This window comes from Aspergillus ambiguus (assembly GCF_047715705.1).
Source record: "Aspergillus ambiguus strain CBS 117.58 unplaced genomic scaffold BDV59scaffold_9, whole genome shotgun sequence".
Lineage (NCBI taxonomy): Eukaryota > Fungi > Ascomycota > Eurotiomycetes > Eurotiales > Aspergillaceae > Aspergillus > Aspergillus ambiguus.
In genome coordinates this window covers 272,225-298,733 of record NW_027395522.1, presented here as the reverse complement: position 1 = coordinate 298,733, position 26,509 = coordinate 272,225, and the positions used below count along the sequence as shown (strand labels likewise).

General features: G+C 57.8%; 15 protein-coding genes across 15 annotated transcripts; 10 read left to right on the top strand and 5 right to left on the bottom strand.

The window, feature by feature from the left end:
- Nucleotides 1-287: 287 nt before the first annotated feature.
- BDV59DRAFT_174944 (uncharacterized protein) lies at nt 288-1,134 on the top strand. The gene has a single exon (XM_073689166.1). It carries the CDS (start codon nt 344-346, stop codon nt 752-754), a length of 411 nt encoding a protein of 136 aa, XP_073549539.1. The 5' UTR covers nt 288-343; the 3' UTR covers nt 755-1,134.
- Nucleotides 1,135-2,577: 1,443 nt separating this feature from the next.
- BDV59DRAFT_164012 (RICIN domain-containing protein) lies at nt 2,578-3,195 on the top strand. The gene has a single exon (XM_073687613.1). It carries the CDS (start codon nt 2,636-2,638, stop codon nt 3,080-3,082), a length of 447 nt encoding a protein of 148 aa, XP_073549538.1. The 5' UTR covers nt 2,578-2,635; the 3' UTR covers nt 3,083-3,195.
- A 919-nt stretch (nt 3,196-4,114) lies between these two features.
- Nucleotides 4,115-6,189, top strand: BDV59DRAFT_212078 (sulfatase family protein). The gene is made up of 4 exons (XM_073695948.1): nt 4,115-5,240; nt 5,288-5,502; nt 5,556-5,729; nt 5,780-6,189. Exons 1-4 carry the CDS (start codon nt 4,259-4,261, stop codon nt 6,143-6,145), a joined length of 1,737 nt encoding a protein of 578 aa, XP_073549537.1. The 5' UTR covers nt 4,115-4,258; the 3' UTR covers nt 6,146-6,189.
- A 773-nt stretch (nt 6,190-6,962) lies between these two features.
- BDV59DRAFT_200583 (uncharacterized protein) lies at nt 6,963-8,425 on the top strand (the record flags this gene model as incomplete). The annotated part of the gene is made up of 2 exons (XM_073693620.1): nt 6,963-7,926; nt 8,013-8,425. The coding sequence occupies 2 exons, from the start codon at nt 6,963-6,965 to the stop codon at nt 8,423-8,425; spliced, it is 1,377 nt and encodes a 458-aa protein (XP_073549536.1).
- Nucleotides 8,426-8,492: 67 nt separating this feature from the next.
- BDV59DRAFT_163936 (putative MFS monosaccharide transporter) lies at nt 8,493-10,556 on the bottom strand. The gene is made up of 3 exons (XM_073687611.1): nt 10,252-10,556; nt 9,559-10,207; nt 8,493-9,498 (listed from the first exon to the last, which is right to left on the bottom strand). Exons 1-3 carry the CDS (start codon nt 10,346-10,348, stop codon nt 8,658-8,660), a joined length of 1,587 nt encoding a protein of 528 aa, XP_073549535.1. The 5' UTR covers nt 10,349-10,556; the 3' UTR covers nt 8,493-8,657.
- Nucleotides 10,557-10,764: 208 nt separating this feature from the next.
- On the bottom strand, nt 10,765-12,231 carry BDV59DRAFT_200581 (uncharacterized protein; the record flags this gene model as incomplete). The annotated part of the gene is made up of 2 exons (XM_073693619.1): nt 10,765-11,840; nt 11,895-12,231. 2 exons carry the CDS (start codon nt 12,229-12,231, stop codon nt 10,765-10,767), a joined length of 1,413 nt encoding a protein of 470 aa, XP_073549534.1.
- A 753-nt stretch (nt 12,232-12,984) lies between these two features.
- On the top strand, nt 12,985-13,650 carry BDV59DRAFT_163942 (uncharacterized protein). The gene has a single exon (XM_073687612.1). The coding sequence runs from the start codon at nt 13,112-13,114 to the stop codon at nt 13,517-13,519; it is 408 nt and encodes a 135-aa protein (XP_073549533.1). The 5' UTR covers nt 12,985-13,111; the 3' UTR covers nt 13,520-13,650.
- BDV59DRAFT_163920 (uncharacterized protein) lies at nt 13,605-14,717 on the top strand. Its single transcript, XM_073687610.1, has 3 exons — nt 13,605-14,205; nt 14,259-14,342; nt 14,389-14,717. The coding sequence occupies exons 1-3, from the start codon at nt 13,689-13,691 to the stop codon at nt 14,544-14,546; spliced, it is 759 nt and encodes a 252-aa protein (XP_073549532.1). The 5' UTR covers nt 13,605-13,688; the 3' UTR covers nt 14,547-14,717.
- A 101-nt stretch (nt 14,718-14,818) lies between these two features.
- On the bottom strand, nt 14,819-15,678 carry BDV59DRAFT_174936 (proteasome maturation protein). Its single transcript, XM_073689165.1, has 3 exons — nt 15,577-15,678; nt 15,059-15,500; nt 14,819-14,995 (listed from the first exon to the last, which is right to left on the bottom strand). Exons 1-3 carry the CDS (start codon nt 15,577-15,579, stop codon nt 14,931-14,933), a joined length of 510 nt encoding a protein of 169 aa, XP_073549531.1. The 5' UTR covers nt 15,580-15,678; the 3' UTR covers nt 14,819-14,930.
- Nucleotides 15,679-16,090: 412 nt separating this feature from the next.
- On the top strand, nt 16,091-16,691 carry BDV59DRAFT_174934 (mitochondrial 37S ribosomal protein uS12m). Its single transcript, XM_073689164.1, has 3 exons — nt 16,091-16,270; nt 16,339-16,439; nt 16,496-16,691. The coding sequence occupies exons 1-3, from the start codon at nt 16,147-16,149 to the stop codon at nt 16,559-16,561; spliced, it is 291 nt and encodes a 96-aa protein (XP_073549530.1). The 5' UTR covers nt 16,091-16,146; the 3' UTR covers nt 16,562-16,691.
- BDV59DRAFT_174932 (glycosyltransferase family 15 protein) lies at nt 16,692-18,915 on the bottom strand. Its single transcript, XM_073689163.1, has 4 exons — nt 18,304-18,915; nt 17,446-18,255; nt 17,111-17,399; nt 16,692-17,051 (listed from the first exon to the last, which is right to left on the bottom strand). Exons 1-4 carry the CDS (start codon nt 18,349-18,351, stop codon nt 16,987-16,989), a joined length of 1,212 nt encoding a protein of 403 aa, XP_073549529.1. The 5' UTR covers nt 18,352-18,915; the 3' UTR covers nt 16,692-16,986.
- Nucleotides 18,916-19,233: 318 nt separating this feature from the next.
- On the top strand, nt 19,234-22,578 carry BDV59DRAFT_174931 (deadenylation-dependent mRNA-decapping factor PAT1). The gene is made up of 3 exons (XM_073689162.1): nt 19,234-19,407; nt 19,486-21,663; nt 21,717-22,578. Exons 1-3 carry the CDS (start codon nt 19,277-19,279, stop codon nt 21,838-21,840), a joined length of 2,433 nt encoding a protein of 810 aa, XP_073549528.1. The 5' UTR covers nt 19,234-19,276; the 3' UTR covers nt 21,841-22,578.
- Nucleotides 22,579-22,753: 175 nt separating this feature from the next.
- BDV59DRAFT_163890 (NAD-dependent epimerase/dehydratase family protein) lies at nt 22,754-24,105 on the top strand. The gene is made up of 2 exons (XM_073687609.1): nt 22,754-22,891; nt 22,941-24,105. Exons 1-2 carry the CDS (start codon nt 22,863-22,865, stop codon nt 24,025-24,027), a joined length of 1,116 nt encoding a protein of 371 aa, XP_073549527.1. The 5' UTR covers nt 22,754-22,862; the 3' UTR covers nt 24,028-24,105.
- On the bottom strand, nt 24,106-25,602 carry BDV59DRAFT_163886 (putative oxidoreductase). The gene is made up of 2 exons (XM_073687608.1): nt 25,353-25,602; nt 24,106-25,293 (listed from the first exon to the last, which is right to left on the bottom strand). The coding sequence occupies exons 1-2, from the start codon at nt 25,527-25,529 to the stop codon at nt 24,184-24,186; spliced, it is 1,287 nt and encodes a 428-aa protein (XP_073549526.1). The 5' UTR covers nt 25,530-25,602; the 3' UTR covers nt 24,106-24,183.
- Nucleotides 25,603-25,723: 121 nt separating this feature from the next.
- On the top strand, nt 25,724-26,482 carry BDV59DRAFT_200573 (putative G-patch domain protein; the record flags this gene model as incomplete). Its single annotated transcript, XM_073693618.1, has 1 exon — nt 25,724-26,482. One exon carries the CDS (start codon nt 25,724-25,726, stop codon nt 26,480-26,482), a length of 759 nt encoding a protein of 252 aa, XP_073549525.1.
- Between the last annotated feature and the right edge of the window lie 27 nt (nt 26,483-26,509).

The window sequence follows — 26,509 nt, the reverse complement described above, 5'->3', positions numbered from 1 at the left end:
AAGGCGGGGTGTTGCGAATAGCTGCAGTCAGATCAGTCTGGCATTCACTAGTTTATATGACTTGTGACTCTCTATAAGCGTCGTAGATAGCCCGAAGGAAGATTGCCCTGGATACAATACGAGGCCTCTGCAGGAGAACAGAGACAACTCCAATCACCACGCAAGCCGACACAGCCTAATATTACCCCATTCGTTCTTGTGGCTCAAGGGGGTGTCAGACAACAGTGGGATACTACTATTTAACCCCTTCATTCCTGCGTTCGTGATGGATTATATCTTCGGTCTTAAGTATAGCGTGTTCCCAGACAAGATACCCCAATTAAGGAAGAAGAGACGTCCCCACATGAACATGCGCTCTGTGCTATTCACCCTCGCAGTCACCATTCAAGCCTACGTGCAAGCAATAGACTGCGATATCCAACCCACCGTGGTCACAAATTTGGCCTGGCACAACAGCTGGCTGAGCTGTGGCTGCGATAGCGGAACATGTCTCACCTCCGCTGTGTCCGGTGGCCCAGGCTGCGGTCCTCCGGATACTCTCAACGTGACTTTTTACGAGCCCACGCCTATGGATGATACCTTGACCTGCTATATCGCTGATCCTGGCAGTGTTCCCGCTCAAGCGATTCCGGGAGGCACTTATAACTGCCGGTCTGGTGGCAGACGGTTCGGCTTTGATGTCGACGGAATTATGGCGTCAGATTTTGTGGGGAATGCTTCCTTGATATACACTGAGCCGAGTTACCCTTGGTAAGTTAGCACGTCTGATCCGTGTCTTTTCGTTGGCACGGTGTTTTAATATGGTACAGCTCGGACGGTCGGTACGAGGTCATTTATTCTGGCCACTTCCCCGTGGACTGCTCTTGGGATCCGCTAAGGAACATGACCTGTGTTCAGCAGGATGCTTCTGTGGAATTACCTGTGACCAGTATTTTTGGACCCTATTGATGTACATTTCTGTCGTCTATGGGACAGGAAGAGGCCAATAATACCTCCATCTTAGAGGCAGTCATAGCGGCTGTAGTCTTGCGGTATTCGCCTCCTGTCCGACACAATCGCTTAGATTATGCGAAACAGAATATGCTACCACGACAATCCCTCCAGCAGACTTTATAGTCAAGTACATATATTGCCAAATGGCAGTGAGCCATAATTTTCAGTTTTCGGTTTCACTGTAGTCTGGCTGCTTGAAGTCCAGCACGGACACTTTTTAGACACCCAATAAATAATCCCCGTACCTAGGTTTCTCCGCTGTCTAGACAGATAATGAGTCGGATTAGGATTGGTGCAGGGTATAAGTTTATGAGAGAGAAACCCCTCTATATAGTTATTACAGTCGGCGAGAAATGCGAATAATGTTTTCTGGATAGCAGAGTAGACGGTGGAATGTATCGGAATAATATCTTTAGGTAAAAAAGTGGATCGCAGTATGACTTCATCGAGTAATATAACGTAGGAATTTTAGATGTGTGCATATCCCTCCTTCAACCAGAAGCCTAGCCTACAGTGAGCTAGGCCGGAAATCATCGGCAAAGAGGGGCTGGAAGGAACAATCCAACAAGGAATAAAGAGAAATAGCTATCAGAAGGATAGGACAGGTGTTCCTACCACCGCCGAAGGAGTCTAAACGGAGTTTACATTGAGGGTATATTATTAACAGTCGTTTCTCTGAACTGATCTCTACTTCATACTGGAATCGAGGTGAAGGAGAGGACGGCTTACCCTGTTCACTCCTGGAGCTACGAGATTGAATCCAAAACTCCTACGACTTCGCCTTCTCCATAACAGGAAAGGTCGAGGACACGGCTGGGTGGAAGTTAAAGCGGGAGCAGGAACATGAGGTAGGCGATAGATGCTCATCATTGAGCTAGTTCATACCAGTAGCCTCTTATTATTAAAACGGTCAATATTAGTAGCGGCCGAATCGCCAGTGATCCGAGTGATGAGAAAGAAAGCAAAAAAAAAAAAAGCTACTGGGTGAAATATTTGATGTAGGGTGGTTATTAAAGGGGATAGACCAAACACAATCGATCACTTGTATTCTAATACTTTAGCAACCCGCCTAGGGTGAGGCGCTATTTACGGGGTACGGGCCCAAAACGTCGGGTATACGCAGTATATAGTGATTCACTCACTCCCTACAGGTTCTGTGGCCAGCTGATATTCCCTGTTACACCCATTGAACATGCTGGCCTTTATTTTGAGCGGTCAGGCCTAACCTTACTAAAAACGGCTATGCTGCGTGACAAGGTGGCACCTATATCTCAAGCGGAAGTAGCTCTTCATTACATATCCGAATCTTCAGGAATTAAGCCTGCGGGTCGATCTATAAGGAAGTAGATAAACTACTTTGACTCCGGCATCGGCGTACATTGGCGCAATACGTCCAGGATCAGCCCTCTAAAGAGGAAAAAGTGGAGACCTATGCATGTATCCGAACGTGCAGATCGATAGTATATGTACGATTTTAATAATCATCACGAGATATTGAATCACTATGGAATAAATTGTATAAACAGAAGAAACCTATAAATTACATGGAATCCTAAAAGTCTTAACCCTTCCACGATTCTGACAGCCCACTTTCCATAGTCTACTTTCGAATCATTGATCATTATTTCATCTATCCATCGATATGAAGACCGGTCTTGCTCTCGCTGCTCTTGCGGCACTTTTCCAGTCTGTTTTCGCTCTCCGAGAAGGAAGTTATACGATCGGATCGGCCAATCTAGCCGACAATCAAGTCCTGGGTGACTTGGGCCAGGCCAATGACCCTCTGGTTTTCTCCGACAAGAACAACCACCCGCACCAAACCTGGTTCTTCACCGGCAAAGGCAGTCAGCGCGACTTTGTGATTCAAAACCTTAGTGGGGGCTATATCAACTGTGGTGCTCAGCCAGGTGCTCCTTGCGTTTCCGGAGACGAGGAAGAGGTTTACACTGTGGAGCACGTCACCGACAACGGCTATGAGCTCGTTGCAAAGAAGACAGGATACTTCTTGCGCGCCGACGGCCACAAACTGCAGCTTGCTGAATACAACAACATGTCCGATGAGGAATTCATCCTGATCCCGACCCAATAGTGGGGCGAAGATGTAGTTCAATTGAAGGCTACCGAGCGAATGGAATTCCAGGGCGCTGTGGAGGCAACAAAGAGATTGCCGCTGGCCTTGTCGAAATTATATATAGTTCAGGCAAATCTTCCCTCGGATAATGCTGAGATCACATCGAGTTTTACCTACTTCTATCCGTAGTTATGAATACAGATTGGCCCTTTCGAACTCTCACGTCTTTTCCACTTCATTTAGAGACGAGGGCAAGAGTGAAGTAGCTTCACTTGCTGGAAATTGGGCTATAAGTTACCCACTCCCATTGCCAAAGCAAATGAAGTTTCCATTGAGCGTATTATCAACACTCGTTTCTCGGAACTTATCTCTCCCTCATACTAATGTTGACTGGGTTTTGAGGCCGGCTTTGTGCATTTGTTTGTTATGTCATTGGATTATGCGTATTCTCTCCGGCTGATAGATTCTCTACTATTTCCTGGGTGTCAATCCTATCAGAGCGTGCTGGAACTAGATGTCGGTACATATTCTCCAGATAATTATGCTATCAAAGCTATATACATTTCATATGCTCAGTGAATTGAACGTATTAAACGAGGAACCACGGAACCTGTCCCGAAAGATACATAGTCACTCTGCACATCGGCAATTGCACCATCTACACCATCCGAACCAAACCCCAAGACAGCTTCCCCACGACTTGGCACGGCTCCCCGCCAATTGTGTCGCATGCGGAGACGAGCTGTCGATGCTAGGGCGTTGGCCGATCTTGGCGAGCGGAGACTCTTCAGGTTGGGGTATTCTTCACGCGCTCGATGGTTTCGCCATGCGCACCTCGGCAGTTGATCAGATCGGCCCACCGTCAAGTAGCATGTAAGAATGTGCATGCTTACTGCGCAGATGCTGTCTACTCCCGATCGTCTGTAAATGTTGTCTCGTAGAGGGAGAGCCCCCGCAGCAGGACCACTCTTGCAGCTTCAGAGGGCTGGAGGCTGAGCAAGGACGATCACAACCGATACACGCCCCAGAGATCAAGTTGAATAACGCCAACGGAATAGCCTGCGGGGCCCTCCACCTCGGACTCTGCCGTAGATGACCCGGTAGAGGATCCGGAAAAGAAATAAAGAGGAGCGAAGGTATAAATACGGGGTCTGTTCTTCACCCATTAGACCAACGCACGGCCGGTCATTCGCAATGAAGTGGTCTCTCGGCGCATTGCTGTTCTCTGGGCTGGGCCTCGCGGCCCAGCGACCCAACATCCTCTTCATCCTGACGGACGACCAGGACAACCACATGGGCGGGGTGGACTTCATGCCGCGCCTGCAGGAGTCGATCATCCGCAAAGGGGCCGCGTTCGAGAAGCACTTCTGCACGGTGGCCATCTGCTGTCCGTCGCGGGCGAACCTCTGGACGGGCCGGATGGCGCACAACAACAACATCACGGACGTGGCGCCCCCGTACGGCGGATACCCGCAGGTGGTGCAGCTGGGGTGGAACGACAACTACCTGCCGCTGTGGATGCAAGACGCCGGGTACAACACGTACTACGTGGGCAAGCTGTGGAACTACCAGAACGTGGACAACTACAACGACCCGCCGCCGCGGGGGTTCAACGGGTCGGAGATCAGCCTGGACCCGTACACGTACCAGTACTACAACAGCATGATGACGCGCAACGGCGGCGCGCCGGTCAGCTACGCGGGGCAGTACATCACGGACGTGATGGCGGACAAGGCGCACGGGTTCCTGGACGAGGCGCTGGCGGACGAGCGGCCGTGGATGCTGACGGTGGCGCCGGTGGCGCCGCACTCCAACGGCACGCTGGAGATGCACTCCGGGGTGTTCTGGCAGAGCCAGCCGGAGTATGCGCCGCGCCATGCGCATCTGTTCCGGGACTATGCGATCCCGCGGGACGCGAGCTTCAACGCGGCGATTGACGGCGGGGTGAGCTGGATCGGGCAGCTGGAGGCGTTGAACGAGAGCGTCATTGCCTACCACGACGAGTATCAGCGGTGTCGGCTGCGGTCGCTGCAGGCGGTGGATGAGATGGTCGAGAGTCTGGTGGCGCGGTTGGACGCCGCCGGGGTGTTGGACAACACGTATGTGTTCTACTCGACCGACAATGGGTATCATATCAGCCAGCACCGGCTGGCGCCGGGGAAGGAGTGCGGGTTTGGTAGGTTGACTCGATGGTTCGGAGTGGGTTCTGGCTAATGAAGGTAGATACGGACATTCATATCCCGTTGTATGTCCGCGGGCCTGGCATCCCGGAGAACGAGACATTCAGTGCGGTCACGAGTCACACCGATCTGGCGCCGACGTTCCTGAAGATTGCCGGGACGACGACGGACGGCCTGGATGGGACACCGCTGCCGTTCACCGCAGAGGAGGCCTCTCAGTCGCAGACGGAGCATATCGGCGTGGAATACTGGGGGGTGGTGAGTGGTGCACGATGATGACCGAGGCGTTCACCGCATGGCTAACGAAGCAGAATCTCCCGGAGGGCGTGAACGGATATCGCAAGCTCCCGCTCGCGGACGGGAGCAGCCACAACATCAACGTGTATCATAACAACACGTACAAGGGGCTGCGACTGGTGGGCGACAAGTACAGCCTCTATTACTCGGTGTGGTGTAGCAACGAGGTGGAGCTCTATGACTTGACGGTATGTCGACGCTACGCAGGGCTTGTTCGAGCGCAGTCTAACCCGGACAGACGGACCCCTATCAGATCACCAACCTGGCGTCGAACCGGACCCGGTTCGCCAACCATACGGTGGCCGGACGCCCGTTAAACCAGGTCATCAACCGGCTGGACGCTCTGATGATGGTGGTGAAATCGTGCAAGGAAGACTCCTGTCGGGAGCCGTGGAAGCAGCTGCACCCGGGGGGATCCGTGGGGAGCCTGCAGGCAGCGTTGAGCCCTGCATACGATGGGTTCTACGCCAGACAGCCCAAGGTGCATTTTACCAGCTGCAAAGAGGGCTACTTGATCTCAGCGGAGGGGGCTCAGTCGGTGGAACCGTATGCGCGGCGGCGACGGACGTTGGAGTATGGAGCGCATTTAGGGTTTTTCAGTTAGGTGGCCTTTCACGAGATCCACAACATGGAACGACGATCGTTGCGGTTTTGCGCACGCCACAGCCAACTAGAACACGTCATCGGACTGGGCGACGATCGAGCCCTTTGGAGTTGTCTCGGGCTTGAGGCTGGATCCAAGGCTCACGGCCAGGGACAGCCAGTGAGCGAGGCAGCGTTGGGGTTTAATAACGGGAGTGGATCCACAGGACTGCGGACGGACGAGAGGACGCAGTACGTCAGCTGGAAGGATGTCTAGACAGCTGAATGATTGAGCGGACGAGGGTAGAGAATAGAGAATCGAGGCTTGAGTATTCCTGGTGTCTGGAATGTACCGACTCCTCCGTACAGTGTAGGGAGCACTCGGGATGTCCTCCAGTCCATCATCAACGCACAGACTGATCCAAGGCCACAGCTAGTGGGTGGAGACGAGGCGATGTCTCATTCTCGGCCAGGGTTTGGTCTTGGCAAGGCGATTCCGAAGACGAGAGGGATGGGGAGCGGATGAGGTCGACGGAGGATCAGTATAGATGTATAGAGTCGCGTATAGAGTATAGAGGACCGATCTCGATATAGATAGAGTCAAGATGTCAACCCCCACCGCCATACATACAATACAGATAGAAACATAGCCAGAGACCAGAATAGAATAACCGCAAACTATTATAAATACCTCCACAAAGCTTGTCTATCCCTAACCATCTGGGTAAGATTGACGCTTCTCAGCCGCGTCATGCCCCTTTACCTACTTCTTCTTCTTCTACGATCGCCGTATATAAGATGAATCGCCTGCAGATTCTCCTCCATCTCCAACCTCCACGATGGCCACGATGGCCCTCCGCCGCCCCTTCTCCCTCCTCTATCTCCTCTACCTCCTCATCCTCCTCTCGCTCTGCGCCATCCTCGCCATCTGGTATGGCGTCAACTCTGACCGCGACTACATCCACCCCGTTCTCACCCAGCTCATCCCCGCCGGTCACTGCGCCTGTCAATCCTCCACCGTCTTCCACTGTTCCTCCTGTCTCTCGTGCGCCACGCCGCAGACCCTCGTCGACCAGCTCGCGCCCACCGCCCCGTGGGAGTTCCAACCCGCGCGCGACGCCCACAATGAAGCCCTCGATCGCGACCAGTGCCTGGCCGCCTTCCCGGGGCTCTTCGAGGACGTCGTGCGCGCCGCCGCCTACTGGCGGGACCAGGGCTTCCTGGCGCCCGCGGACCTGGACGCCATCCCGCTAGCGCCGGGCATGGCGCGCGCCTTCGTGCGGCGCGGCGAGCTGCACGTCGTCGCCGTGCGCGCCCGCGGCGAGGATCACCGGCGCAAGATCCTCGCCGTGCTGAGCGCGCTCCACCGCGCGCTCGTCGCCGACGCCAACCGCGCCGCCCGCCGCGACTTGGAGTTTGTCTTCTCCGTCGAGGACAAGGTCGCCGACGTCACCGCGCCCGATCACCCCGTCTGGGCCTTTGCGCGCACCGCCGCCGAGGAGGCCGTCTGGCTGATCCCGGACTTTGGCTTCTGGGCCTGGGAGAACCCCCAGAGCGCCATCGGGCCCTACGACGCCGTCGTCGACCGCATCCGCCGGCTCGACGTCGCCCCCTGGGACGACAAGATCCCCCAGCTCGTGTGGCGCGGCAAGCCCAGCTTCGCCCCCAAGCTGCGCCGCGCCCTGCTGGACGCCGCCCGCGATCAACCCTGGGGGGACGTCAAGCAGGTCGACTGGGCCGAGGGCGCCAACGTCCTCCCCATGGAGGACCATTGTCGCTACATGATGATCGCGCATGTCGAGGGTAGGTTCCCTCCCCCTGCCTTTTCCCCTCCCCCCTTACATCCTGGTGCATTCATTCCCCGCATCATGTGGCTAACGAACCGGCAGGCCGCTCGTACTCGGCGTCCCTGAAATACCGCCAGGCGTGCCGCTCCGTCATCGTCGCGCACAAGCTCCAGTACATCCAACACCACCACTACCTGCTCGTGTCGTCCGGCCCGAACCAAAACTACGTCGAGGTGGAGCGCGACTTCAGCGACCTGGCCGACCAGGTCGAGCCGCTGCTGCGCGACCCCGCGCGCGCCGCCCGCATCGCCGACAACAACGTGCGCACCTTCCGCGACCGCTACCTGACCAAGGCCGCCGAGGCGTGCTACTGGCGCGTGCTGATGGACGAGTACGCGCGCGTGTGGAACAGCAGTAGCAGCAGCGTCGCGGAGGAGTCCGGGTCGGACCGCGGCCTGCGCTATGAGTCGTTTGTGCTGATGGAGAGCGCGGCCATGGGGGAGTTTACGGCATAGGGAGACCTTAGTCCGCTGATTTACGTGTTACGTATGGAGTTGGTTGGGTTGGGTTGGTTGGTTGGTCAGCACAGGATGCTGGATGTTTTGTGCTGCGTAGGGTATACCTATATATATATATATATACACTGGGATATGGATCTGTCCCGCACATAGTGAGTTTAATTAATGACGAGCGATGTCTGACTACTACGGTCTAGCTCTAAACCTTGTATACTGTATGTATACATGACTACACCCTCGACGGACCGTCAAAGGAGTCCCCGTTCGACGACGCCGGCGGCTTGTCCTGGTACTTCTCGTTCGGATCCAACAGCCCATACTCGATGGCCTTCTCCTCGATCTCGTCCTCCGTCAGGCGCGGCAGCTCCTTGGACGCGCGCACGTAGCTCATCTTCTCGACGTACCCCTTGGCGAAGATGAGGTCGATCTCCTCGAGGCTGCGCCCGGCCGTCTCCGGGTAGAAGAACCAGATGACGGGGACGAAGAAGGCGTTCCACGCCGCGAAGAACAGATACGTGCCCCAGCCGATGTGCTCCACCATCACCGGGGTGATCATCACGACGGTGAAGTTGAACAGCCAGTTGTTGCAGGTCGAGATGGCGTTGGCCTTGGCGCGGGTGCGGATCGGCGACAGCTCGGCCGGGTACAACCACGGCAGGGGCAGCCAGGTGGCGCCGAAGAAACACATGTACAGGAAGAGGCCGAAGACAGCGCCCTTGGCCGACTCCGAGTCGCCGGGGATCAGGCAGCCGAAGACGATGACCATCGCCGCGCACTGCCCGTAGCTCCCGCCGAGGAACAGCTTGCGGCGCCCGATCTTCTCGACGAAGAACCACGAGAACGTCGCGAAGATCGCGTAGCAGATCATGTTGATGCCGCCGATCAGCAGCGCAAAGTTGTGCGACTGCCCGATCGACTGCTCCAGCAACACCGGGAGGTAGTAGATCACCGCGTTGCAGCCCGAGATCTGCTGGAACACCTGCGACGAGGAGCCCACCAGCATGCGCCGGAGGTGTTGCGACGGTCCGCCGGTGAGGAGGTCGCGGAAGCGCGTTTTTTCGGCGCCGGAGCTGTGGGTTGTTAGTATGGGAGGGGGGGGCAGTGACAGAGGCGGAGAGGGAGGGGCTCACGCTCGGATGGAGTCCAGGACGAGGTTCTTCTCGAGCTGGATGTGGTGCGAGTCGATTTCCTCGTTGGCGAGAGCGGCGAGGACCGTCTCGCCTTCGCGGATCTTGTTGTGGGCGATGAGGTAGCGCGGCGATTCGGGGAGGTAGATCATGCCAACGATGATGACGATGCCGAAGAAGACCTGGAAGGCGATGGGAAAGCGCCAGACGAGATCGGGCGGCCCGAAATGCGCGCCGTAGTCGATCCAGTAGGCAATGGCCGTGCCAATCGCGATGACGCCGCCTTCAATGCAGATGAGGAGTCCGCGATTGCTGGTCTTGGAGCACTCGGCCTGGTACGTCGGGATGGTCGACGTGTTCATGCCGTTGCCGATCCCGGTGATGACCCGCCCGAAGATGAATTGCAGCAGCGGGAGGGAGTTTGGCATCGCGGACACCTGGATGACCACGCCGACAATCATGACGCAGGCGCCGAAGAGCACCATCCGGCGACGGCCGAGTCGTTCGCCGAACATGAGCGCGAAGATGGCCCCGACGAGACAGCCGACTTCGTAGACGGCGGTGACGGTCGCTTGCATGGTATTGTCGCCCTTGGTCGCCGTGAACATGTTGTTGAAGGCCGGGTCGGAGATGATGCCGGACATGACGCCCTCTGGATGGTGTGAGCAGGAGCTAGCTGGCCGGCGGGCGACTCACGATCATATCCGAAGAGCAGGAAGCCCGTGGTGGCCACGGTCGAGATTGAGAGGGACAGCGGTCGACCGCAGAGTCCAGCATATTTGGGGGGCGCCATGGTGGCTGTTTCGCCGTATGCGGTAGGAGATTCGGTATATAGGAGATGAGTATGTTGTCCAGACTGGGTCACATCTGGGAGAAGCGCAGTTAATAACGGAGGCCGCCTGGGGCTATAGATCGGTGGCAAGCAGAATGCCGCTCCAGTCCCAATGGTCTGGGTCGCGTTGGATACCTGACATCATTGGATTTCGCAAACGGTTGATGTGAGTCGCGGAATGATGTTATGGTGATCCGAAAGTACCTGTGGGATCCAAACTTTACGCAGCGGGTCCAATGAAACGTTCGGCACAGTGGAAAGTTCAAGAAAAAGCAATGGCATTAAGGTTATCTGCAGAAAGATCATATCATATCGTATCATATCCAAGGCTATTGTTGCCACATGCAGGGATATCACAAACGACACGCTGGGTCGGGTTATTCGACATATTCCAAGATGGCATCTGTGCAGGACTGCTTTCCGTTGTGTTTTTGCGAGTACGCCGGGAGCGACGCGTTGGCCTGGTGGGCATAGCACGATCGAAGGAGGAAAGGGATCTTGGTGGACTTTTGCGCGGGCGGCGCCAGGCCGTTCTTCGACACGAAAAACACCACCTCGATCCAGTGGTTGACCTGCACGTTCTTATATCGCGTGTCGAAATGCATGCTGTTCTTCTGCGCGCGGTCAGTTTCCGTCGAATGGATCTGACAGACGGGAAGCGGCAGGTCGATCTCCAGCGTGGTGCCCTCCACGGCCGTGGGCTTGCGGTCGTGATCGAACCCTTCCTTCCCGACGAACTCGTCTCGCTCTTCCTCGGACGGCCGGCTGTCATCGGCCGAGCTGCGCCGCGACAGCGACAGGACGAAGTCGTCCTTGGCCTCGTACAGGCGCATGCGCTTGTAGGGGCCAAAGCAGGACACCAGACCATTCCGCTGCAGGTACTGGACGTTCTCGAGGAGGTAGATCTCCACGCCGCGAACGTTGCCCATGGCCAGCTCCGAGAAGGTCAGGGTGATGGGGAGGTGGCGGCCGAGGGCGGCGCCTCGTCGGGAGAGGATGATCTCGCAGCGCAGCAGCTTGCGCCAGGTGCGGGTGACGTAGACGGGTTCTGCATCGTCGACGTAGTCCTCGGCGGGACAGTGCACGGCGGTGATCTGTTTGTTCTGGGAGATCGTGCGACTCCAGATGCCGGGGGTTTCGATCGAGGCGCGCACATTGTAATGCACATGGCTCCGCCGGACGTTGATGGATTCGGGCAAGTGGGAGGGGAGGATCATCTCAAAGTTGTAGGTGTAGGTGCCGGGAGACAGCTGACGGTCCGACCCGGGGCTCTCCCGGCGCGACGGGAGGTGGTTCCGGATTGCACGCCATAGCTTGCATCGTTTGGTTGGACGGGGACTGAGCGCGTCGGGAGGCCTGCAGCTCGTGCATTGGGTCTGGACCTCTCCCGTGCGTTGGGTGGGATCAAAGACGGTGAAGTTGCAGTCTGTGATGGTCCTTTTATCACGAAAGCCTGTTTCCACGGGGATTAGTGGTGGGTCGATGCTTGGAGGGCGCGGGGACCTACCATGCGGCCACAGGACCTGGGAGACGCCCCGGAAGTTGACGGTGAGTCTCTTGACGACATAGGACTCTTTCAACTCGAGGGTGCACGAGCCCCTCAGGACGGCGGGATTATGGGTGTAGGTCGGGATGAAGACGGCGGGTTCGGCGAGGTTGATATCCAGCGCCGGGTCACCAGCGGTCTCCCGGCTACCACGTCTCCGAGCCATATGCATGGATTCTTGCAGCAGGCGCAGGAATCTATGCCGAAGGAGGCCATCTGGGCGGGATTCAGGACCGGGTTGCCCTGGGGGGTAAATAGGAGGCCGAGTGGAAGGGACTGACCCCGTTCCCAGCGGCATGGCTCTGGAGGTTCTGGTCCCCGGTGGAGCGTGTGACCTTCTGTCTAGACCCGGTGCAGGTAGGCGATTGCATCAGAAGGGTTCTGGGGGAGGCGGATGCATGACCAGGCCAGCCATCGTCCAGTGGACGGGGGGCCAGTGGTTCGCAGTCGAGGACCGTGGACGGGCGAGGGATTGAGGGCGAATAGAGTTGACCGTGATGTCACGAGCGGAGGGAGCAGCAGACGACGACAAAGACAAGGGAGCGAAGAAAGGATGGGGAGAAGGGGATTGATTGAATGGAAGAAAGAGGGACCCGAGAATCCCCTTTTTTCGACTCTTCTGGAGGAGTTGTCAGGTGATGCACGATCAACCGACGCGGCATGAGGGGAAGAAGCCGAAGGCTGGTACTAGGGATTCCAGTAGATCAGGAAATTGGGAGCAGTCGAGTGGTGAAGGAGGGGAGGGGAGCGAGTAGAGGGAGTCGAGTAGATGTGGCAGTGGATGGAGCAGAAGTCGAGGAGAGGAGAGCAGAGGAGAAGGATAGAGGATGTGATGTTGATGTTGGTGTTGAGGTAGTATACTATACGATACGATCCCATGCTAGAGGATACTCTCTATACGATACTATTCTCCTCTATTCATAGCAATATTTATTAAATTTCTGCAATATCATTCGATCCATATCTACTATCGATTAGGATTCTCGACTACCAAGTATCTCCATCCTCATACAGGATGCTCGTATAGGATGGATGCTCTGTATGCCCATGATCGATCACCCATTCTCTATTGTATTCTATCTCTTTTTGATAATTCTCGCTTATTCCCTTCGATTATCTCGATTTATTTCCATTTTCTGTAACATTCTCTATTCTCCATTCTATACTATGGATATTTCATGATCCTCGATCGGTCCACTCCGCTTCTCCACTGCAGGATCACCCTCTCCCTCTCCCTCCTCGACTCCTCTACTCTTCCCTCTACTCTTCCCTCTACTCTTCCCTCTACTCTTCCCTCTACTCTTCTCTCCCCTTCTCTTCTCTCTCCTCTTTCTCTCTTCACCTCTCCTCGCTCGCCTCTTCCGCCTCTCCCACCTCTCCTCTTCTCTCCATCTCACTCCTCTACATTACCTTTCGGTCTTCGCTCCCGAACCACCTCCTTCCGTCTCTCGTTAGCCGCGGGATCCATCACCGTCTCCATCTCTCCGTCTCTCCATCTCCCTCTCTCCTCGTCTCTTCTCTTTCCCTCTCGCTCATCTCATCCTCTCCTCGCCCTCTGCAATCGGGTTCAATCTATTCCAATCTAATCCCAATTTCAATCCATCTACTCCTCCGATCTGCATTCTCTCCATCGTGATCGCACCTCCACCACCACTCCCCTCGCTCTCCTGTCCACTCCATCCCGGCTCAATCGACAATCCTCCAATCCTCCCATCTACCATCAATCGAATCGACAGGATCTTCTCGAGACCGGTCATGTCCACCAACGATCCCCCGCAGCCCCCTCCCGCCTCGCTAAACACCACCCTCGACCCCGTATCCACCGCCACCACCGCCGCCGCCTCCCCTCAAGAACCGCATCCTCCCTCCCAAACCCTCCCGTCGGCCTCCATCTCAGACTCCGTCACTGCCCCCACGGGGGCCTCGCCCACCGCGTCCTTGCCGGCGACCACCGCGGGCGAGGGAATGGCTCCCTCCGAGCCCCAACCCGTCGCCCATGGGGAGACCGTTTCCGCCCCCGAAGCCCCGGAGCCCAAATCTGATGCGCTAGCCCCCCAACCCTCCGGCCAATCGTCCGAGTCGTCCGCGAAGGAGGAGGAAGATCCCGGCCCGTCCCTCGTCATCACGTTACTCCTCATCACCGGCTCGCGCCATCCCTTCAAGATCGACGGCAAGTATCTTCGAAAACGCTCCGTCAAGGTCGACAATGACGACCCCTTCGCCATGAGTGTCTACACCCTGAAGGAATTGATCTGGCGGGAGTGGCGACAAGGTCTGTCTCGTCCTCCTCCCCCCCGGTCTGGCCTATTTGCTGACGACCTGTAGATTGGGAACCGCGACCGGCATCGCCCAGTTCGATTCGCTTGATCTCTTTTGGAAAGTTGCTGGATGATAAAGCCCCCTTGTCTGGTATGTGTGTGCGCCTCCGTTCATCGTCTCATCCTCATCCGTGTAGACTCCAAGTTCAGTCGCGATGCCCCCAACGTCGTCCACATGACCGTGAAGCCCCAGGAACTCATCGACGAGGAAGACGCCAAAGCCTCCAAGGCCCAGTTCACCCGAGAACGAGACTCCAGCGAACGCAGCCCCGGGTGCCGCTGCATCATTCAATAATCGGTCATGCTGTCTGTCCCCTGGCTTCATCATCCCTGGAACCCGGGAACCCCCGCCAGGAACCTGTCAGGCTGGCTATCTGTCCGTGAATCTTGGGCGTTTCGGAGTGTCTTCTTTCCACTGCATCTTCGCGTTCATCTCCCTCCCTGTTTTATATACCCTCTTCCCTGTTTGACCTGTCCCATATACGTCTTGTAGCATTGTTGGTCACCATTCCGTATATTCAACCTTGGGTGGTTGGTGTTGGTAGTTAGGTAGAGCTCATCACTGTATTGTCTACTTTGGAACATCCGCACTGCACCGTGTAGAATGACATCAAATGGCAACCATGAAGACTAGCGTATGAACAAAAAACAAACCCAACCGACTAGAAACCCCGGCGCCCTAATCCATCCGCAGTCTCTTCTCCATCTCATCGTGGAAGGTCGGCGGCTCCCGGAACTCATCACCTGCTACGGTCAGCACCATCCACAACAACAACAACCACCCACCCGAGATCCACAGATACATACCCTGGAAGACATCCTCCCAGCCAACCTCCGTGTCCCGCCCCCCAAGCACCAGAATATCCTCATGCAGATTGCCCCCCTTGACGCCGCCCAGCGCCGCCGGCCGGAACGTCCCGTCGCGCACGATCTTCAGCTCCATCCCGCGGCGGATCGGCTCGGCGATGCCGTACGCCCGACGCAGCGTCTCCATCTTCAACGCATCCTGGGTCTGGCGCCAGGCGAGCAGCCGGGCCTCAAGCGGGTGCGTCGATGTCGGCAGCGCCGTCTGCGTGGACGGGTTGCCCGAAGCGGCGGGGAGGGTGAGGTTGTCGCGGAGAGTGTCCGGGAGGCCCGGGGCCGACGGGGCGCCTTTCGACGGCCGCGGGAGCGAGATCGGGATCTGTTGGCGGGTGTTGGTGTTGCTGGTTTGGGAGGGGTTGTTGGACGGGGGGGCGATGCGGAGGGACTAGTCGAGTTAGCTAGGATGACGAGGGAGAGGAGGATGAGTATTTGGGGGGGGAGGATGGCGGTGGATGGGTTACCATTGTGGCGGTGGATACGAAAGAGAGGAAGAGACAGGGACAGATAGGATAGATCGAGATGAGGAGGAGAGCAGAGGTGGCAGAGGACGATGTTGATGGATGTGATGGAGAGCAGGAATGGTCCCGGAACGCAGTAAGCTACGACGAGTGAGCAGCTCCTCCGGCCGCCCACATGAGCCACTGCCGCAACCACGTGACCAGAAATTATCCAACTCATCCCCGACACAGCATCTCCGGAGCACCTCTACCACTACAACCACCACGACCATGCCTCCGCTCTCGTCCCTCGCGCTCCGCACGCTGCGGACGCTGACGCTCGCCAGCCGGCCCACGCTGGCCGCCTTCGCCAAACCGGCCCCAGCTCCAGCCCCAGCTCCGCCGACGCGCTTCTTCCACTTCCAACCGGTCCTGCGCACCCGCACCGCCGTGTCCGGCGCCACGACAGCGGCCATCCGGCAATTCTCGACGTCGCCGGTGCGCACGGCGACGTACAACCAGGTGCGGCGCGGGTGTCGGGTCGCGCAGCGGGCGCGGCGCTCGCGGTCGCCGGCGCTGGTCGGCCGGCCCGAGATGAAGGGCGTGTGTCTGAAGACGGGAATCACGAAGCCCAAGAAGCCGAATTCCGGGGAGCGGAAGACGGCGCGTGTGCGGCTGAGTAGCGGGAAGATCGTTACGGCTTACATTCCGGGTGAAGGTGGGATCCCGTCCTTGGTGTGTCGTTGTTAGGGGGCGATTGCTAATGATGATGATGATGATGGGTAGGCCACAATGTCCAGCAGCATAGTGTCGTTATGGTTCGTGGGGGTCGTGCGCCCGATTGTCCTGGTGTGAAGTATCATTTGGTTCGGGGGGCCATGGATCTGGTGGGTTTTCTTTCTTCTCCTTCCTTTTTGAGACAGATGTATGCTAACGAGGGTAGGGTGGTGTTGCGAATCGGTTGACGAGTCGGTCCAAGTATGGGACGAAGAAGCCCAAGCGGGATTAAATGGATTGGGTGGATCGTGTTCGTGTATGATAAGAAGTGGAGGTTGTTGTGTTGGCTCAGCTGAATCATCGTTGTTATCGTTAAACGCCTATGTACATGTACATTTATGAAACAATCTTGACCGATGGCTTTTCCCGTACAGATAGATATAGCAACGCAATGACCCTTTATCCGGCTCCGGCTCGACAAAATGAATGCAGATGGTAAAGAGGGGTGAGAATGTGAGAAAGGCGAGGGGTTAGTTACGGTGATGGGATGGATGGATGGTTCGGTTATCGTTTCGACATCGTCCGCCATGTGTCCAGGGCTCGTTCGGGGAATTGACGTCCTCCGTGGACGATCCACGTCCGAAGGTTGCTGTTCAACGCAAGAACGACACAGCCGACGATCGCGACCACGAGGACGACCTTCCCCAGGACGGCTAGTCAACTTTGATTCTCGTACCCGGCCGGTTTCTCCAGGTTGTTGACCTGGAAGAAGCGCGACGTGCCTGCGGGAGGGTCAGTGGGGTCCATAACCAACGCACGAGCCGTATGTGCCGGAACTTACAGGAGTAGCCCTTCCAGTCGAAGTTGTCGCTGGGGTTGCAGGAGCATTTCAGGTCCAGTCTCGTCTGCTCGGACGTGGGGCAGTGGGTGAAGGGGACGTGGTAGTAGGCGATCTCGTTGAAGAAGTGGATCTGCTCCTTCTGGAGGAGGATGCCGGCGGCGATCGAATGCACGGGGGCGTCGCCCCAGCGCTCGTAGAAGAAGCCGCCGTCGCGGTCCAGCGACTCAAAGTAGTCGAGGTATTCCGGGGAGCGCAGCCACTCCAGGCTGCCGATTTCAAAGTTGGACCACTGTCGGTTGTTAGCCATGCCGGGAGAGAAGGCGACGGGAACGTACGAAATGACACTTGTTGTAGGTCTTGCCGCCGTCGTCGCTCAGAAAGTCCATGGAGTTGCCCTCGGCGACGTGCTCCGGGTGGTTGGTCATGAACTTCTTGACGCTGTCCCAGAGGGTGGGGATGGTGTCGTAGTACTCGTACAGACTGAGGACGAAGCTGTACTTCTTGTTGTGGTCCTTCATGAAGCGGAAGGGGTCGAAGCCGACGTCGCAGTAGAGCTCGATGCTGGGCTCGACGCGCCAGTAGTACTCGTAGTTGAGCATGATGGGGTGGCGGAAGAAGAAGCCAGACTCGTAGCGGCACATGTGGCGGTAGCTCTCGGAGCCGCCGTAGATGATCTTCTTCGCGTCCATGGCCTCGCGCACGCTCTTGGCCTTGTCCTGGTCGATCCAGTCCGGGTAGGACCAATGTTCGGTGGGGATGAGGCCGTAGTGGGTGGTGCCCGAGACCAACGCGGTGGTGATCTTCTTGAAGGTGTCGTCGAAGGGCTCATCGTTCAGGAAGACCCAGTCGTAGTGATAATTGCGATTGAAGCGATCCTCCACCTGGCGAATGGACCGGGCAATTTCCCAGACGTCGCGGTTGCGGGCGAGGGTGACGAACGTCGCATTGACGCGGTCGTCGCTGGAAGCGCCCGCGCTTCCGGAGGGAACCTGCGGTTGGGGGGCGACAGGAGGTTTTTCGCCGAAAGAGTCGGAGAGGGAAGAGGAGGAGGAGGTCAGGGTGTCTTTGTAGTTGTTGATCTTGGTGCCGATGTTCTCAGGGATGGGGATTGCGCTGCGGGAGATGAAGAAGAAGAGGGTGACTCCCTGGGAGGGTCAGGAGGAGAGAGCATTGGAATTGGATGAGTTACTGACCACAGCTGCAAATAAGAGGTAGCGAAGATATCTAGGACCGGACGACATGGTGGAGGATGGATGGGGTTCGGCGACGGGAATCTGGCTGCCTGTTGAGGCGAGATGAAGACCGGGACGGTGACAATCGCGATCAGACCAGAAGCAGAGAAGAAGAGAAGAAACGAATGACAGAAGGGATAGACCAAGAAGTATAGAAAATGCGCGTCTGCAGGACCAGAAGGAAGAAGTACTGCGTAGGGAGACCGAGTGGCGTCGGACCGTTGTTCTTAACGACGATGACGACGATCAAGGATGATGGATGTTCGACTCCAGACAATGCACGGAAGCAGGACAACACCCACAATCCCCAGCCGACTGTGCGGAGTTATAAAGGAAGACGAGGCTGTAGTGAGAGAGAGCGAGCTCGCGTCGACGAGATTCAAGGGATGGAAGTTGAGGAAGAAAGAAAATGGCTGCGTTCGGGCAACGTAACCGCCTCCATTGTTATTGGCTCGATCGGGGGAGGCCCCGGTTTCAGCCACGACCAAGATTATTGGATTAATATCGGGAATATGAGAGAGAAGTGGAATGTCGGGATTGAGAAGGTTCGGAGGAGGATTGTACAGGTTGAGGGATCATAAGTGGTAAGTATAGGAGTGCCTAGTAGGTAGTATACTTACTACCTGGTACTAGTCATGGAGAAGGTATAGAGCAGAGGATGTATATAGTAGATGACGGATATAGTAGAATGCAGCCAAATGGATATCAGTAGAGAGAAGACGTATGGATTCTACATGCAGTGAAATCATAATAAATAATCTCAGAATACATAATGAACAACTCCCTTAATCGCTACTCAGACTTGACATCTAGTAGGTGGATTAGTCAGCTGATATCAATCCAACTTCATCCCGCACTGACCGGAAATTATACCGTCGTGATCTCTTCGCCCCCTCGTCCCCTCCCTCCCCATCCACCCCCTCCGCAGTCGAAGATGTCATTCTTCGGCTTCGATACCACCCTTCCCAGGGATCGTCTCCCTCCTGGTGATCAGAGGGGGATTTTCGACACCCCTGATCCGTTTGCTGAGGTCGCTCGCGCTCAAGGACACGACGATGACGATGCGTGAGTCTCATCCCCCCCAACCGCTATGCCTTCTCCCCAGATGATCGAATTGGCTGTTCTGACCTCAATCCCCCGTAGGATCGACTTTGAGGATACCTACGATGGTCTCGGGGATCAACTGGACGATGACCAGGATGCCTTCAACGATGATACCTTCGGTGATGAACTCGGCACCGCTCCCGTCGGCAAGGACTTTGATTTCTTCGGAAAGACTGCCCAAGTCGCCGATGCGATTGGCGAGGAACAGGTCCGCTACAGTCTCAAGTATCCTGGCGCCCCCGCCGTTGCTCCCCCTGCGCCAGAACCCGCGCCATCGTCGGCCGCCGCACAGCAACCCAAGCGGACCGGTTATGAGAAGTATTCCGACCCCGATTATATCCCCGACCTCCAGGCCAAGTCCAGTATCTGGAATATGCCGAGGAAGCCCGAACCCGCTCCCCAGCCCGCCGCGCAGGCCAAAAAGATGCTCAGTTTGGAGGAAGTCGAGGCGCAGCTCCGTGGCCAGGGTGCTCCTCCCGGACTCGGTCAATCCCCCGTCTCTCTGCCCCAGTCGATCCCAGAGCTCGCGCAACCCCTGCAGCGTCCGCCGGGCCTCCCCGAGGGCTTTCCCCATATCCCCCCCGAGTTTCTCCAGGCCCAGTTCGCCAAAGGGGTCCCGCCCCCGCAGCTCATGCACCAGCCGCCCATGGGCCCCGAACACTATCCGTTCCCGCCTAACGTCCCCGTGCATCTCCTGCAGAATGCCAACCTCCCTCCTCAGCACTTGGTTCCTCCGCAGCGCCAGGCAATGCCGCCTCAGGCACCCCGCCAACAGCAACATCAGCCCCAACAACCCCCGCCGCAAGGACCCCGCGCAGGAACCAACGGCCTCCCGCTGATCACCAACCCGCAGCAGTTGATGAACCTGACGGAGGAGCAGCGCATTGCCTACTTGATGGAGGACGCCAAACGGGCCAAGCGCAACCACAAGATCTTCCTCCTCTCCAAGGGCAACGGACTGATGACCCCACAAGATAAGAACTTCATCACCCGCATCCAACTGCAGCAGCTCGTGGCGGCCGCAGGAAACGTTGGAGACGATTCCGAGGCCGTCCTCGCGGAGGATTTCTACTACCAGGTCTACAGCCAGATCCGCGGGGCTCCCCGGCAGCACCCGCACCAGCCCCTGGGCCACTTTGCGCAGACCTACCTTCTCCAGACCGGGAACCGACTGGGTGGCCATGGCCGACGGCAAGTCCAGAGTGCGGACAACCACATGCAGCGGATGCAGCAGCAAGTGCAACGCGCTGTGGAAGCCGCCAAGGCCAAGCCCAAGAACAAGCAGCTGATCATCGAGGGAAGCTTGGGGAAGATCTCGTTCAGCAATGCGAAGACGCCCAAGCCGATGCTTAACCTCAAGCGCCCCGAGAGCTCCGAGGGAGGGAAACCGGCAAAGAAGCCCCACGCGGACTTGAGCATGAGCGATCGGAAGTCCATCCTCACCAACATCGAGAGCGTCTACGGCACCTTGATGGAGATGGAGGATATGGAGCGCACGATGCCTCCCCCGCCGGAGGAGAATGACCCGGAGGCCATCCAGCAGCACCTGGAGTGGCGGCAGAAGGTCCGCTCGCTCAACCAGAAACTCTGGCAGGAGTTGAAGGTCATGGAGCCCATTGTCCCTCACACGAACACCCCCCACCCCTTCATCGCATTCCTTTCCTACCCCAAGGGCAAGAAGGCCATTCCTCGGATCTTCCGGCACATCGACCAGGAACAGCGGGTCACCATTCTGACCATGATTGTGGTCCATCTGGATAGCCTGGATGTGGTCCGCCGCGCGCAAACCGCGCCCGGCGAGAGTCAGCCGTCGCTTGCGGTCCGCGAGGCCATTGATCTCTTCTCGCAGGCGGTCATGCCCAGCCTGTTGGGCTATGTGAACGAAGCGCCGTTCAACATCATCATTGGACTGCTGGGACTGGTCATCGCGCAGACGCACGTGCAGATGGTGGCGAAGACTCGCATTGGACTGGGCATCCTGACGATGCTACTCAGTCGGGCCGAGATCGTGAAGGAGGCCGGACAGGCGGCGGAGCGCGACTGGCACCAATGGGTGGAGAAGTTTAACGTGTTGTTCGACACTCTGGAGCCTACGTTCGGGGATATCTTCCCGGGTGCGATCAATGCGGGAGATGATATGTATGTGTGGCAGTTCTTGGCGGCGGTTGGCATTGGAGCCAGTCCGGAGCAACAGCAGCGGTTGGTCATTGCGGTGAAGTGAGTTTTTTTTCTACTCCGATTCAAAGGATCCTGCTAACGATCGATCCCAGGGACCGAGTGATGGAAACGGTGACATATAGCAAGACGCTTCCCGCCGAGATGGCCAGCCAACGACTGGGCAACGTGAATCTGTTCATGCGCGCCATCGGGCTCGACGTGGAGCTGCTCGGTTAAGTCTACTACGAAGGAATACCTGCGATATCGACGACTGCACGCTGGATCTGTCCCGGGGCGTGATTTCTACCTACTCCGTCCATGATGCCTCTCCCGGAGGTCAGCCCGGCTGAAACGCCCGTGTTGTTCCCGAGTGCGAGCACCGGACAGGTAGCCTGGGAGCTACTGGAAAAATGACGGATGACGTCGACGGCGTCGTTCCGGGTCATATTTTGAGACGACCCGACCTTTTTTATTTAGTATTCATGATGAAGTAATTTGTACATTTGCGAATTGATTGCACTCTCTATTTTCTTTCCCGTCCGGACCATTCAGTGACAAGGACAATGGCATTCATCGGGATTGGACCCTTGGATCGACCAGCTGGACTCCGAAACCGAGTGGATCCCGACCCATATGAAACCAGTGGGCAGGTTACGATTGGCAGGGGACGAAATGCCATGGCAGGGAGGAGAATAGGCAGGATGATCGGGTAATTAGGAGTTTCCACCGTTTCCAGCCGATGCCGTGTGCAGACATCCGGGATAGGAATCCCTCCAGGATAGGGTTGGAATGTGGGTATACGCAGTAGAAGTGGCATGAGGATGGATTGGGTATACGTTAGGTACCAGGTACTGTATGAGTATCCGAAGATGCATACATATACCAGATTGTCCGTGCATGTGCAGGAGATGATGCAGGATCGACGGGTTACGTATGCAGTTTCACGATGAGTATGGAGTATGGAGTATACTAGGGAGATGGATGATGAGTACTGGATACCTCCGTGGACTGCGTAGAGTGTAGAGCGTACAAAGTACCCAGTACCTGCCCTACTGTAGGCCGGGAGTCAATTGTAATTACCGTACCATACTGCCCCGCCATCAAAATTACCAATACCAAACTTACCTCTTTATTTCCCCTGAAGCTCACCGTCTTCTTCTTCTTCTTCTTCTTCTTCTCCTCTTCTCTTCATCTCCCTCAATTCCTCTCAATCACTCAATCCTTAAATCCTCAATCCCTCAATCCTCTTCTAATTCATCATGTCTGCCGGCTCCGTCCTCGTCACCGGGTATGTATGCCCCTCCATCCCCGTCCACTCCATAAACTAACCCCCGCAGTGGTACCGGCTACATTGGCTCCTTCACCACCCTCGCTCTCCTCGAGGCTGGCTACAAGGTCGTCGTCGCGGACAACCTCTACAACTCCTCCGATGAGGCCCTCCGTCGCATTGAGCTGATCTCCGGCAAGAAGCCCGAGTTCGCCCAGCTCGATGTCACCGACGAGAAGGCCTTCGACAAGGTGTTCGACGCCCACCCCGACATCGACAGCGTCATCCACTTCGCCGCCCTCAAGGCCGTCGGCGAGTCCGGCGAGAAGCCCCTGGACTACTACATGGTCAACGTCTACGGCACCCTCTGCCTCCTCCGCTCCATGGTCCGCCACAATGTCACCAACATTGTCTTCTCCAGCTCCGCCACCGTCTACGGCGATGCCACCCGCTTCCCCAACATGATCCCCATCCCCGAGGAGTGCCCGCTGGGTCCCACCAACCCTTACGGCAACACCAAGTTCGCCGTCGAGACCGCCATCACCGACGTCATCAACGCCCAGCGCAACAACGCCCAGAAGGCCGGCAACGCCGCCGACGCCAGCAAGTGGAACGCCGCCCTCCTGCGCTACTTCAACCCGGCCGGCGCCCACCCCTCGGGCATCATGGGCGAGGACCCCCAGGGCGTGCCGTACAACCTCCTGCCCCTCCTGGCCCAGGTCGCCACCGGCAAGCGTGACAAGCTCCTCGTCTTCGGCGACGACTACGCCTCCCACGACGGCACCGCCATCCGCGACTACATCCACATCCTCGACCTCGCTGACGGCCACCTCAAGGCCCTCAACTACCTGCGCGCCAACAACCCGGGCGTGCGCGCCTGGAACCTCGGCACCGGCAAGGGCAGCACCGTCTACGAGATGATCCGCGCCTTCTCCGCCGCCGTCGGCCGCGATCTCCCCTACGAGGTCGCCCCCCGCCGCGCCGGTGACGTCCTCAACCTCACCTCCAACCCCACCCGCGCCAACGCCGAGCTCGGCTGGAAGGCCCAGCGCACCCTCGAGCAGGCGTGCGAGGACCTCTGGCGCTGGACCAAGAACAACCCGCAGGGCTACCGGCAACAGCCCCCCGCCGAGCTGCTGGACCAGCTGAAGAAATAGAGAGTTATTAGAGTGGTAACCCGGGCTGGATAGAGAAACATCAGAATAGGTTCATAGGTTAAATTGCACGAATTTCTTTTGTCTCGATGTTTGTTTTTTTCTTTTCTTTTTTTGTTAGTATACACATACGTACAGGACTTCTATATTTCTCGCGCACTATGCATTGCGTCGACGCCCTTTCCTCCCCGTGTCGGCCTCCGTCCCGGTGCCTGTCCCCGACGCAGCCGTCGCATCCCCCTGCATTACCCGCCGCAGCGCACCCTCCCGCTCCTTCAACTCAATCTGCTTCTCGCTAAACTCCCACAGCTGCCTCGCGACCTCCTCGTTGGTGACCTCGCGCCGCGCAAAGTCCACCGTGCGACACTCCTTCACCATCCAGCCGCCGACGCCGCGGCCGAACTGCGCCTCCATGGCCGCGTACAGGATGCTCTGGGCGCCCTGCGGCGCCGACTTGAGCACCAGCCACCAGAACGGCCACGTGAGCAGGTAGAAGAGCAGCCCCCACAGCGAGCCGCCCGTCAGCCAGCGACGGGTGCCCGGGGTGCGGCTGAAGCCCGGGTCGACGACGACGACGCGCGTGCAGGGCGGCTGGCCGTCGGGGCGCTTGTAGGCGTTGAGGTGCTGCTGGAAGGCGTGGGCGAAGATCATGAGGGAGAGCTTGCTGGCGGCGAAGAGGTTGGGGCGGGTTCGGGGGGTGATGGGTGTCGGCGGGGGCGGTTGGCGGGCCTGCTGCTTTTTGGACTTGGGTTTTTTGGAGGAGGAGGATGGGGGTGCGGAAGAGGCAGTGGTGGGGGCAGTGTCGGCCTCCTTCAGGTCGAGCTTCCCGCCGATGTAGCTGGCGCAGGTGGTGAAGATGACGCGGACGTCGCGGTGCGGGGGCTGCGCGCGGAGGGCCGGACTGAGGATGCTGAGGAGGTGGAAGTTGGCCAGGTAGTTGATCTGCCATTCCTCGTCGAGGCCGTCCGCGGTGACGGGACGCGGCGAGGCAGAGGACGGGGTGGCCGTGCCGGCGCAGAGGATGACCATGTCCAGCCGGCGCGGGGGCACGTTGTCGATCCATTTCGTGGCAAACGTGCGGATGGAGTGCAGCGACGCGAGGTCCACCTGCTCGGCGTAGATGAGCTGGTTGCCGGTTGACCGCCGCAGGTCCTCGATGTAGTCGATCAGGAACAGGTCGTTGGGGGCGTGCTGCGTGAGCAGGATGACCTGGGCGCCGCGCGAGGCGAGCTCGTACACCACGCTGGCGCCGATGCCGGACGTTCCGCCCTGGAGGAAGTCAGTCTTAGCTAGTCCCCGGTGGGTGTCGGGGTCAGAGGAAGCCGTACAGTCACCATGACCACCTTGGAATGCATCAATCGCTCGGAGGCATTGCGGGCGCCGCCGAAGTAGTACTTCAATGCGACCAGAAGGAGCACCCAGGGGGCGATCCGGAGCACGGTGGAGGCATAGGGGATGGAGGAGATGCCCTCGCTAATGCCCTGGACGAGGATGGGAATGGGCATGGTGAGGGAGACGGCGTGCAAGGGAAGAGGCAGTGGAGGACGGATGTTTACTCGGAGATGGTGAAGTATGTGGCCGCTTAGCAGGCAGGTCATGTGCCCGCGCTAAACCCCGATCCGTCGATCTCCCGCCACTGCACCGTCATTTACTTACCATCATCACTTTCTCTCCCTCTCCCTCACCACTTCTCCTCAACATGGAGGACGAAGACTACTTCGTCCCCCTCGAGGACCAGCGCGTCTTCGGCGCCGGCATCAGTCGCAAACGAGTCGCCTTCGTGCGCTCCTCCGAGCACGAGCTCAACACCACCGCGACACGGCCGTCCTCCGTGCCCGCCTCGACCTCCTCCAGCATCGCCGATAAATATCTCTCGATCGTGCTCAAACAGCCGTCTGCGTCGCCTTCCGACGCGCCTAAACAACCCCCACCAGAGCCCTCCGCGCCCACCCCCCCAGTCAAGACACAGTCCGCTCCGCCCTCCCCCTCGGCAACCCGCTGCGACGTATGCAACCTCCCCCTCCGCGCGGACGACCTCCCCGCTCGGCCGCATGAAGCCTCCCTCGCGCATCAGGTCTGTCTGACGCATTCGCATCCGCCGTCTCATCTCGACCGGGCCCGTCACGGCCTGCGCTATCTCTCGGCATACGGGTGGGACCCGGATAGTCGGCGGGGGTTGGGTGCGCCGGGTCGCGAGGGCATCCGCGAGCCGTTGAAGGGACGGCTGAAAGTCGACACGGTTGGACTCGGGGCTGGCGTGCAGGATCCGGATCTTCTAGAGGGGAAGGAAAAAGCCCAGGCCAAGAAGGCGAGGGCGGCGCCTCCGCCGGCAAAGGTGCAGAAGTTGAATGCAAAGCAAGTGCGCAAGGGACACGCGGACGCGCGCAAGAGGGGCGAGCACCTCCGGGAGATGTTCTACCAGAGCGACGATGTGCTGAAATACCTGGGGAAGACTTGACGGATCGGTGGAAGGACACTTGGCGTT

Bases quoted from the DNA above. Each gene is read 5' to 3' on its own strand.
- BDV59DRAFT_174944 (XM_073689166.1), top strand. From the start codon at position 344: ATGAACATGCGCTCTGTGCTATTCACCCTCGCAGTCACCATTCAAGCC.
- BDV59DRAFT_163886 (XM_073687608.1), bottom strand. From the start codon at position 25,529: ATGCCCATTCCCATCCTCGTCCAGGGCATTAGCGAGGGCATCTCCTCC. The intron at 25,294-25,352 runs GTACGGCTTCCT...GACTTCCTCCAG, and splicing joins CCAAGGTGGTCATGGTGACT to GGCGGAACGTCCGGCATCGG.
- BDV59DRAFT_163936 (XM_073687611.1), bottom strand. From the start codon at position 10,348: ATGGCGCCCCCCAAATATGCTGGACTCTGCGGTCGACCGCTGTCCCTC. The intron at 10,208-10,251 runs GTGAGTCGCCCG...CACACCATCCAG, and splicing joins CCTGCTCTTCGGATATGATC to AGGGCGTCATGTCCGGCATC. The intron at 9,499-9,558 runs GTGAGCCCCTCC...AACAACCCACAG, and splicing joins GTCCTGGACTCCATCCGAGC to CTCCGGCGCCGAAAAAACGC.
- BDV59DRAFT_163890 (XM_073687609.1), top strand. From the start codon at position 22,863: ATGTCTGCCGGCTCCGTCCTCGTCACCGG. The intron at 22,892-22,940 runs GTATGTATGCCC...TAACCCCCGCAG, and splicing joins GGCTCCGTCCTCGTCACCGG to TGGTACCGGCTACATTGGCT.
- BDV59DRAFT_174934 (XM_073689164.1), top strand. From the start codon at position 16,147: ATGAAGGGCGTGTGTCTGAAGACGGGAATCACGAAGCCCAAGAAGCCG. The intron at 16,271-16,338 runs GTGGGATCCCGT...GATGATGGGTAG, and splicing joins GGCTTACATTCCGGGTGAAG to GCCACAATGTCCAGCAGCAT. The intron at 16,440-16,495 runs GTGGGTTTTCTT...TAACGAGGGTAG, and splicing joins TTCGGGGGGCCATGGATCTG to GGTGGTGTTGCGAATCGGTT.
- BDV59DRAFT_164012 (XM_073687613.1), top strand. From the start codon at position 2,636: ATGAAGACCGGTCTTGCTCTCGCTGCTCTTGCGGCACTTTTCCAGTCT.
- BDV59DRAFT_174931 (XM_073689162.1), top strand. From the start codon at position 19,277: ATGTCATTCTTCGGCTTCGATACCACCCTTCCCAGGGATCGTCTCCCT. The intron at 19,408-19,485 runs GTGAGTCTCATC...AATCCCCCGTAG, and splicing joins GGACACGACGATGACGATGC to GATCGACTTTGAGGATACCT. The intron at 21,664-21,716 runs GTGAGTTTTTTT...GATCGATCCCAG, and splicing joins CGGTTGGTCATTGCGGTGAA to GGACCGAGTGATGGAAACGG.
- BDV59DRAFT_212078 (XM_073695948.1), top strand. From the start codon at position 4,259: ATGAAGTGGTCTCTCGGCGCATTGCTGTTCTCTGGGCTGGGCCTCGCG. The intron at 5,503-5,555 runs GTGAGTGGTGCA...CTAACGAAGCAG, and splicing joins GCGTGGAATACTGGGGGGTG to AATCTCCCGGAGGGCGTGAA. The intron at 5,730-5,779 runs GTATGTCGACGC...TAACCCGGACAG, and splicing joins TGGAGCTCTATGACTTGACG to ACGGACCCCTATCAGATCAC.
- BDV59DRAFT_163942 (XM_073687612.1), top strand. From the start codon at position 13,112: ATGATCCTCGATCGGTCCACTCCGCTTCTCCACTGCAGGATCACCCTC.
- BDV59DRAFT_174932 (XM_073689163.1), bottom strand. From the start codon at position 18,351: ATGTCGTCCGGTCCTAGATATCTTCGCTACCTCTTATTTGCAGCTGTG. The intron at 18,256-18,303 runs GTCAGTAACTCA...TGACCCTCCCAG, and splicing joins ACCTCTTATTTGCAGCTGTG to GGAGTCACCCTCTTCTTCTT. The intron at 17,052-17,110 runs GTAAGTTCCGGC...ACCCTCCCGCAG, and splicing joins CGACTGGAAGGGCTACTCCT to GCACGTCGCGCTTCTTCCAG.
- BDV59DRAFT_163920 (XM_073687610.1), top strand. From the start codon at position 13,689: ATGTCCACCAACGATCCCCCGCAGCCCCCTCCCGCCTCGCTAAACACC. The intron at 14,206-14,258 runs GTCTGTCTCGTC...GACGACCTGTAG, and splicing joins CTGGCGGGAGTGGCGACAAG to ATTGGGAACCGCGACCGGCA. The intron at 14,343-14,388 runs GTATGTGTGTGC...TCATCCGTGTAG, and splicing joins TGATAAAGCCCCCTTGTCTG to ACTCCAAGTTCAGTCGCGAT.
- BDV59DRAFT_174936 (XM_073689165.1), bottom strand. The intron at 14,996-15,058 runs GTATGTATCTGT...TGACCGTAGCAG, and splicing joins CTGGGAGGATGTCTTCCAGG to GTGATGAGTTCCGGGAGCCG.